At 39.2% G+C, this 9,913-nt stretch overlaps 1 protein-coding gene across 1 annotated transcript; it reads right to left on the reverse strand.

Annotated features, from left to right (window-relative positions):
• Positions 1-216: 216 nt before the first annotated feature.
• Positions 217-8,233, reverse strand: LOC139690022 (lipase member I-like). Its single transcript, XM_071587202.1, has 6 exons — positions 8,228-8,233; positions 6,199-6,345; positions 4,417-4,525; positions 2,024-2,131; positions 1,220-1,485; positions 217-363 (listed from the first exon to the last, which is right to left on the reverse strand). Exons 1-6 carry the CDS (start codon positions 8,231-8,233, stop codon positions 217-219), a joined length of 783 nt encoding a protein of 260 aa, XP_071443303.1.
• Positions 8,234-9,913: the final 1,680 nt, after the last annotated feature.

Raw genomic sequence — 9,913 nt, forward strand, 5'->3', positions numbered from 1 at the left:
TAAACTACGGTTGCATTTTAATCCGCAATGTTGAAGTTTCAGCATATGTATCATTCGATATGATAGTCATTCATTAAATAAAATCCTACATCATGCTTTATCCATCTTGCCTGGCGTGAATACCCAATACCAAGGACTGGAAAACGTTTTTGTTAACCGGTGAACGTAAGTCACGTGGCTTATCAAAAATGTTCTACTATTTTCGACATGGAATACTTAACTGCAATATGGTTTAACAGCATTGGTCTGCAAATAATATGATGTAGGTGGAGGATTAGGTGAGTCTCGCTCTGGATACATATCTGCATCAATTCCCAGGATCGCTGTCATTAAATTCTCTGGAGCATCGTTGCTGCATGTACCCTGAAATAAGAAAAATAGCGTGCCATCAAAGAAAAAGGAAAACCACTTGCCATCGCTTTTCATTTAATTTTACGAATTAATATAGGCACTGCTAGAGCCACTGTTTATTATGTATTACACGAGGTGTAGGCTATATTTTAAGGTGGTCGAAAAATCCTATTCTTCACGCCCCATGATGGCTGAGAATACATTTTTTAATTTTTCCTCAGATTTCACGGATCACGTTCTACTCCATTAACAAAAAATTGAACCAGCGAAATCACATCCTCTTCGAAATTTCGATTGAAAAAGTAACTTTTGATGTCTAAGCCTTACGTTTTCTTGTCAGCTAGATTTATAGAGGTGCAAAATCGTTATTTCTAGTTGTAGATGCGTGTGTGCAATCCTTCGTTCAAGTGCAAATATTGGGGAATCAGGGCAGATAGAAGTGGGTAACATGTTATAATAGATGTATTTATTTGGAACAATTTCATCAAGTTAAGCAGATTGCAGATTTCAGATACTCTCCCTTATAGAAATTTCCCGCAAAATGGCTCGTTGGGGAGATATTTTGATTCCTTTCATTGACTAAGCCCTTCCAATTCCTAAGGGTTTTTTAAGTAAAGAATAAAATCTGTTTAAATTGCCTAATTTATTCAAAAACATCGACACCAACACATTTTGGGGTATCGTTGAGTAGGTGTAAAGAGGCGAATAAGTAATGAAGTCTCAATCACTATATTAACAAAGTTACGGGCACTAACCCATATCATAGGGGTGGAAAGGGTATTAGAATGTAACCTCATTCTGCGTATACCCATTTCCGCCGCCACTATCTGTCCGTCGTCATGGGCTTGCCATTGATTGGGGCACTCACTTGGAGAAAGTCGTCGTAAGTATCGCACAGAATCCCGATAAATTGGCATCCGTTTTCCACCTCATTTTCCGTGACGTTGAAGGATGGAGAGTTGAAGATGGATTCTGTGAAGAGCTTGATGGCGCGGAAGTGTGAACAGAAGGACGAGTCGAGCATAGTCAAAATCCCTCCGACGTCGTCTCGGAAATTTTCCACGGCTGCGCATCCAGGCTGCTCGGTGCCACCGTTAGGGTAGAAGTCGACGTGCCCTGAAGGCATTCGAAGCCCTGAAAATTGAGGAGTGATGGAGGACACCCAAATTGTACGAGACAAAATTTGATTTGAAAAAATAACCACAACCGGTCGTTCAAATTAAAATAAATTTTGTGAAATCTTAAAAGTTTTTCTAGTCAATATCATAAGTTTTAGAGACTGCAAACGCACAAAAGTACGTCTCTTAAAATAAGGCGCGTTTGTAGAAGTTTTACTTATAGATATTAAGCACAATAGAGAATGAATTGTTTGAAGCAGTGGGTGCTTTTATTTTCAGTTTTAAATTTGTTAGCTATATAGCTGGGTGATGCTTCACTTGCAATCCGTTCTTTCATGTAATGCATCGAAACCCGGTCGTACAATTAAACTTAACTTGCGGAAGATTGTTATTACCTGTTCTTTATTATGTTCTAGGTGAATATTTTTCCGCCATGTAGCAGGGACAATGTATGAGTTGTTACCAGAGACAGTGCAAGAAGAGAAAATGTTGAGGTGGGTACGGTTTCTCATGGTTGACACATCCCATGATTAATACCATGTCAATCCCCTTACCTAAACAGTCCTTATCCGTGTGAATGACATCAACAAAACTGGCATCACTAGGGTCCAGTCGGTTATTTTCTTCGTTTGTGGCAAATAGAGGTCCAGCTGGATCTAATGCTGTAATATTTTAAGAAGAGCGATGAGATTTTATGCATAAATGGACAAGGCAGTAGACTCGTGACGTAACCTCAACACGAGGTTCCAAATACCTTCGAAACATTGATCCCGGTGAACGCAAAAGGCAGAAGAATTATAAGAAGCTGTGCTGAGGTTAAATGCGATTTTAAAATTTTATTTCCTACCCGATAAGTAATTTACAAATAATTGAATTCATTCTTCTTCCGGGAATTACCGTCGCATAGGTGAGTTGAATAATTCTCGGAAGAAGACTGAATTCATCAAATAGACATCGCGGAAGCCTAAGGATTAATTACAAAGAATTGTTGGACTTCCTCTCATTTGATATACAGGGTGCGTTCCGAAGGTAATGCGATTATTTTTTAAGCAATTAATTGAACAGATTTGCGCAAGCACTTTAAATTCTTCAAAATACTGTTCTTGGGCCTCAACACATTTTTCCAGAGACTCTGTCATGACCGGTACGCGCCCTGGAAAGGCGTCTTCGGGGACTGTTTGCAAGGTGTTCGTCACGGCAGATTGGATCTCTTCTATGGACGAAAAACGGGTTCCTTTCAGGGATGCCTTAATCCGAGGGAACAAATGGATGTCTGTTGGGGCGACGTCAGGACTATAGGGGGGTGGGGCAGCGTTGACACCTGGTGTTTGGCCAGGAACTCGCGGACTCGTAGCGCGTTGTGGCAAGGCGGGTTGTCGTGATTGAGTTGTCAGGTAGTGGAGATGTCTTTTCTCGTCCTGATGACCCTTTTTCGGAGTCTTTCCAGCACATACACGTAGTAGGCAGCGTTAACTGTCTATCTTTGAGGAACAAACTCCTTATGGACCACTCCTCTACTGTCGAAAAAGACAATGAGCATTGTTTTCACTTTTGATTAGCTCATTCTTGCCGTTTTGGACTTGGGGTACTGGTTGGTTTTCCACTTATAGCTTTGGCGTTTTGTTTCTGGGTCATATTCAAAAACCCAGGTTTCATCACCAGTAATGACGTAGTCCAAATAATCAGGTTCATTTTCAATACGTTGCAAATGTTCATTTGAAATTTCCTCTCGGTTGGTCTTTTGGTTGTCTGACAACACCTAGGGCACGAGCTTGGCGCACACTTTCCTCATCACTAAACCTTCAGTAACAATACGAAACAAAAATAGACGACATGTTCAGTTCATTGGCAACCATCTTGATACTCAACTGACGGTCAGAGTCCAACAAATGTCGGACATGAGCCACATTTTTGTCGGTTTTGCTGGTTGACGGCCGTCTAGAGCGTTGTTCGTCGTGAACCTCTTCCCGGCCTTCCTTAAAGGCATTTAACCACCTCGAAACTTGTGAGAAGGACAGAGAGGAGTCCCCGTAAGCCTCACAAATCATTTTGTTTGTCTCTTCAAGAATTTTTTCGGTTAAGCACAAACCCTAATCGTGAAACGTGACTCGATCGTCGATTACATTTTTCCGTAACACGGTTGGCGCGCAGAGGTTTACAATAACTGACTTCCTGCCGCTTCCACAGCTTGGAGAGCACTGAGACCGGTTTTGCGGCAAAGGTTAATGTCCCTCCCACTTATCCCAAGTGGTTTGATCCAACTCCGACCAATCGGAGCGGCGCGGGAAATTCAGTGGCATTACTTTTAGAACGCACCCTTCAATATACTGATTCATAGAATGCTTTTTAGGAGAGACAACATAATGAACTACATAGAAAAAAGAAACTATGAAATATCGATTCCAGAAAAGTTTTGTGCTAGTTTGTATACGCAGGCAATAACGCATTTAGTGCATCCTATACTAATGATGTTTGAAGATGTTTCAGATGTTTAGCATGACTCAAGAGACCAGGAGTTGTGGTCCGGCCTCCGAAATAAGATCTCCTATTTAACTCGAGGAATCCTTGTAATTCATAGTTGATGGAATCAGTTACCTATTCTGTTATAACAATTTGTTTGAATGACAAATGTTTTTCGCGGAAGTTATCTGTGTTATCTGTGCTCCAAGGGAAATAAACAAAATAAAATGAAGTTTTACAGGATTTTTTTTTTAAATAACTATTTTTACTTCAAGTGAGATATCTAATTTCTCCGCTTCTTCTCAGCTAAAATATCGATGGAGATCTCATTCTTAAATAATATCCATTCATTCAATAACTGTGCGATTTTGATTTTGGAAAGTCCGGCTAATGCATGACGCCGAACGATTCGTTCAAGCCATCAGGGAAGTAAAATATTTTTTACTGAAAGAAAATTAATTACCTCAGATATTAGCGATGGAGTTACCTGTTATTCTTCCAAGTCCATCAAGAGCTCCGCCAGCATATCCAGCTACATGGGATCCGAGGCTGTGACCAATCAAATGGAAATTTTCTGGAATTCCTCCGTAGCTTTCCTATGCCAATCCAAAGAATGATATAAAAGTTGTAAGTCAAAAGAAATGATGACTGCTAACGTCAAGCTGGTTGGAGGGAATATGATTCGAAAATACAGTAGCCCAAGTTCGTAGTAATTATGTAAGAGCTGGTGCTTACCCGGCGTATTAGGTGTAGAAAATCCTCTCTCGGCTTCCAGACTATTGAAACATGACAAATCAAAAAAAATGGAATGGCTACTCAAATCAAGTTCCAAGCATTGGCTGTAGTATAATTGTCAACATTTTATTAGATATTTATAAAAATGCCAATGTCCTAATTCAGGTTGAGTGAAATTTAAAGTTCGTGAACAAGCAAAAGAGAAGGATGACACCAGAACAAATCCGCACACAATCCACAGTAATAAGAAACGCAGTGGTAGTAAAATTTTATACTTTATCGAAGCAAGTAAAAAAATAAATAATTATGAAATCCCAGAGTTAAGACCATTCTAAAGTAGTAGTAGATTTACAGATTTCCTGTTATCTGATTAGGTGTTCAACTTTTATCGATCGGTTGGAAATCCCTGTTGAGCCTTCCTACAGATTTTAAATTTAAGACATAAAAAAATGTATCTCACATTTTAAAAATTTCAATATCTCATAGAATAGTGATTGAATATGCATAAAAGAATACGAGTAACTATTTTGTTATGGAAACGTCGGAAAACTAATACTGCCTTTACATCAATTATAAAAATTACAAATAAACTTCATAAACAAAAACTGAACTAAAATAAACTAAAAGAAAGAAATACAACAAAAGATAAACGATATTTTTGCATTATCTGCTTTCTTATTTTGTAATGAAACTCCTCCTCACGTCCCAAAATACAACTAACATTCCCGCGTTTAAAATCGTGCCTTAGTGTGGTTAGTCTCATGGCACGAGATAATGCGGGGTTTAATGTCCCATTCACCACAGTTGCTCTAGTGTCAACCCCCTTCGATGAACATACACAACAGTGCAAAATATTTCCTTTCTGTGGCCAGCGCATGCTGTCTTTAGCTTCTTAAGGAACCAGATGCGCTACGCTACTGTTTGATCTTTACCGCATGTTCGTTCGATATAAGCACACACGCGCATACGTACAAACAATATATTAATTGGAAAATTTTCTTAGACGAATTTAGGTAAATTGCGCCTGCATGGATGAAGATAACAATTGGCTAAGATAGGTCTTAATAATTATTTTCTGCTATAAATAGTCTATTGGTAGAAATTATGGCTCAAAAATTACTTACAAATGGTATAGATATGGAGACGTGTGAAATAGCCCGAAGTTGGTACTTTAAACAAAGAAGAACGATATTAAAAATTAATTTTAAGAACGGTTCACCAACATTAATGTCTATCATCACGTAAACAAGGAAGACAATGAAAAGTATGGTCGTGTATACTCGTAAATAAACCTTAAAACATTGCATGTGCCATGAAAGTACTCAAAGATAAATGCTTATTTGGACTACACAGCATTTTGATTGGTAGGAGTTCGGAAAGAATAAATTTGGAAATATAGGAAGGGAGAGAAGGCCAAGGGAAGAAACCAGGGTTCACTGAATCAGTGATTTGATCGCATTGGTTTAGACCGCAAGTTTTCCAGCCGAAAATTGATTGATGGTTCTTATCCATTGTCAGACTCAAGATGGCTCACAATGAGAGAGTTAATTAGCCGTGATATTTGCTGTCCAACGATGGCCGTGTTTGCCGCTGCTCGCGTGTAGGGGAGCGTGGCTGCTCGAAACCAATCCACAGTAATCACGTTGACGTCGGCCCATCCCAGAAGAGCATCCTTGAGAATCTGCTCATGAAGCCAAAAGAATTATGACTCAATTAATAATTTGATTTGTAAAACACACTTCTGCATATAAATAACTACTCCATAATCATAGTTAGAGGCTACAATGTGTTATTGCCAAGTAGGACAAGGCACTATCAATGTCGCTCATAAATATAAAGTAAATAAATATACTATATGCATCATATCATACTTCCAATAATGCTATGGAGATTTATTAAATACTACCCCGAGAATATTATCAAAGAACGTGATCTTCTTGTTCAATTTTATACCATCGATTTAGCATATGAAGATTGTGTGGAGGGTTTTCTTGGCTTGTTTTAAAAGTACTATCAGACAGCAATAGAGTGAAAAAGTAAAATTAAGGAAACCCATATTGAGGTATATTCTGGCATTTTAGAAGAGCATGCGTGTACAAAAAACAAGCAATCACTTGAAAATTCAAGCATAAATTTGTTCATAAATAAACTGGTTTTATTATGGTAAATCGTTCAACGTAACCAGTTCAACGTAAAACCGTTAACCAATGGCATAAGTTCATGGGAACTACGATCTTTTCACGGAATTAAAACACATTCTTCAATCCTAAGGTAGCGTTAACGGGTACCTGGACAGGCGTCGGGTATGGGGACATAATCCGGGTAGGAAGGCCAGTGTGCCGTTCGAATTTTTTCAGAAAGTCCTAGCTCCCACAAAATGAACAGCAATATTGAATGTCCCTAGGCCCTTACAGTGTAAATCCCGCCTGCGATAGTACGGGTGGGATTGCTTCAGCGAGCGTGTGCCATGTGAGGTGGTACGTCGCCCGGTGCTTGTTCAAGTGAAGGTCAAATCCATTAGTGGGGGGATCGGAGTGGTTCGGTTGCTATCGTACTGGCTTCCCACCCCGAGGGCTTGGGTTCAAATCCTGGCGGTGTTGAATAATTTTCAGCGGTATCTTGATCCCTACTTGAGGTGCTTCGTGGAGAGCACTTTGAGTGAGTACGACGTCCGTCGGATGGGACGTTAACCTGCGGACCCCTTGGCGCCTTTCGTTAAGAGTAGGCTCATACCGACGCCAGGTATGAGTCTAACTTGCGGGAGGGAAAGATGGGGAATGTTTAGGGTAACACAAGCAAAAATACTATAGAAACCCATTTGATCGCCTATTCACCACCGCCATTGGAGTAGTAGTAGTATTTAAGGGAGGCGACCGACTGCTGAAGTTATTTGCGCCATAGGGGATGGACAGGAAAGGATGAATGGTGGAGAGAAACCCGGCGTCTTTACGAAAGGCGCCAAGGGGTCCGCAGTTTAACGTCCCATCGGACGGTCTATCACAAACTCTCTCACTCACTCACTCAAAGTGCTCTCCACAAAGCATCTAAAGTAGGGATCGGGATACCACTGAAAAACGTTTCCAGGATTCGAACCGGGGCCTTCTCGGTGGGAAGTCAGTATATTAACCACCACACCATTCCGATCCCAAGCTAGTTCAAATATGTAATCCAGTATCTACTAAAGCGGAGATAGAGAGGATTCCAGTGATAACAGATCGATATCTGTAACACCGAGAAAGGAGTTGCTACACTTTATTTGGGCCGCATATGCACAGGGCAAGTCTTTGGAATCAAATTGGAGAAAACGCTATTTAAAAAACTGGAAAAGGTTCATAGATATTTCTCCAGATTTTAAAAAAAATTCCGCTGGAAAAGAGTATGCATGACGGATATGTTGGAGGTATTAGGTTGGGAGTCCCTTGATTCATGAAGAAAACAGACAAAGCGTAGACTTCTAGAAAGGTACCCAAGTTTGCTTGCGGCACCGAGAGGGTTATTATGATCCCAAAATAATTTGGTAGATCTAACCACAGGGATAAAATAAAAGAGATAGACATAATTACCGACATATTCAAGCACTCTTTCTTACTAAGCACGCTGCACAATCATAAAAAAATAGAACCGAAGTACCCAAAACTTTTAAATTAAAAGCCAAAATTTAGTGTACTTGTGTTTGTGTACATAAGCAAAAGTACATTCCTCTGCATGTATTAATTCATATGTGTGCATATGAGGCTGATTCCCTAATGCATACTAGCGGTGGCTTCCGGGGTATTGTGTAGGTGATGTCAATGGCGCATATTCTACTTACCTCAATCCATTTGTTCGTTCCCCTTCCGAGAAAGCCGTGAATGATGAATTTGGTATCCCTCTCTGGATTGTAATTGCCAGAGTCAACTCCACCGTCAGGCGCAATTCTTAACCTCTCCTGAAATAATTAAAAGCGATACATTAAGCTAGTTAGGTTGCAAGCTAGCAGATTGAGTTAGGTGAGGGGTCGTGATATAAATTTTGAATGTAGGACACGTATGTTAAGAAACAATTAGACTAGATAGTAGAGTTTTATTTTCTCTCGTGAGTTCAAAGAGGACATAGTGTAAAATATGACAGGCGTATCGTCAACAATTTATTACTGTTAGTGCAAGAGGCCAGTTTAATTTTGATTGATTTCAGAAATACTGGATTTCAATTGATTTCAATTCAAAATACTGTCGAAACAAATTAAATATAATGCAGTGTAAAATTGTGCTTACCCCTCTGATTGGATTGTTTCTTGTATACAAATTAAAAGTTGGGACAAAATTTGGGTCAGCTCTGGGGGTTTCCTGTACATTTCTGAACACCAAAACCAGTTGTTCGATGAGTCTTGTGCATCCTGCTTTACCTGAGGAAGAAAAATTCATAGACGCTCGATGTCACAATGGCTGAAACTCTTAACATTTAAATGGTCGTTTGTCAAATATAACTTTAGGAGCTGAAGAGGTCAACGTTATTCAGGAATTATAATTATACTACATGAATATATCGTTATATATATTTATATTTAAACTATTTCCTGGTAAATCATGCGTGATTGGCAACTATGTTTGATAAAACCTTTGTGGCGTTTACTTTTATTTGAATCCATAACAACTTCAGCTGTAGCAGGAAGGGAGCCTTATATTTGATATTAAAATTGTTGGGCATAGCTTAGTGGAACCTTTGTATATTTCAAGATTACTCAGTGAAATTTGTTGAGTTCCGCGAAACACAATTTATTAAAAACAGTACTACCATTTGTACAACACTTTAAAACCAATCTATGTGCATATGCTCCAGGTACTGTGACGCTTGACGTCAAGTGCGACATCTAATCATAGTCAGCGAAACCGAATGTACAGTTTTTCATAAATTTTGTTCTCCGGAACTCGACGAATTTCACCGTTTTTCCTTCAATTTTTGTATATTCCTCAATATTTCCTATAAATATAGATAGGGGTTGCTCGTACTGACAACTAAACGGAAATATAAATTGAATTTTTGTCGGAATTTTTCCAAGAGATTTACATACAAGTATATTATCTGAAGGATAGTGTACCAGATTCGTTTTCATTTTCACCGCAGCACACAGAATATAGGTAGACAACGGAATCAGTAGGTTGGTTGCAAGACGGTATCACTAATTCGAACCGTGGTCTGAAATCCAACTCTGACAAAAAAACCGATAGTGTTACTATTTTGGATGGACTTCATTATTTAGATAGACATCT

Source organism: Hetaerina americana, unplaced genomic scaffold (assembly GCF_022747635.1).
Source record: "Hetaerina americana unplaced genomic scaffold, ioHetAmer1.1.p SCAF_3, whole genome shotgun sequence".
Lineage (NCBI taxonomy): Eukaryota > Metazoa > Arthropoda > Insecta > Odonata > Calopterygidae > Hetaerina > Hetaerina americana.

Coding starts and splice junctions, on each gene's coding strand:
- LOC139690022 (XM_071587202.1), bottom strand. Junction 1,486..2,023: donor CACGGATAAGGACTGTTTAG/GTAAGGGGATTG, acceptor CTCAATTTTCAG/GGCTTCGAATGCCTTCAGGG. Junction 364..1,219: donor CTTACGACGACTTTCTCCAA/GTGAGTGCCCCA, acceptor TTCTTATTTCAG/GGTACATGCAGCAACGATGC.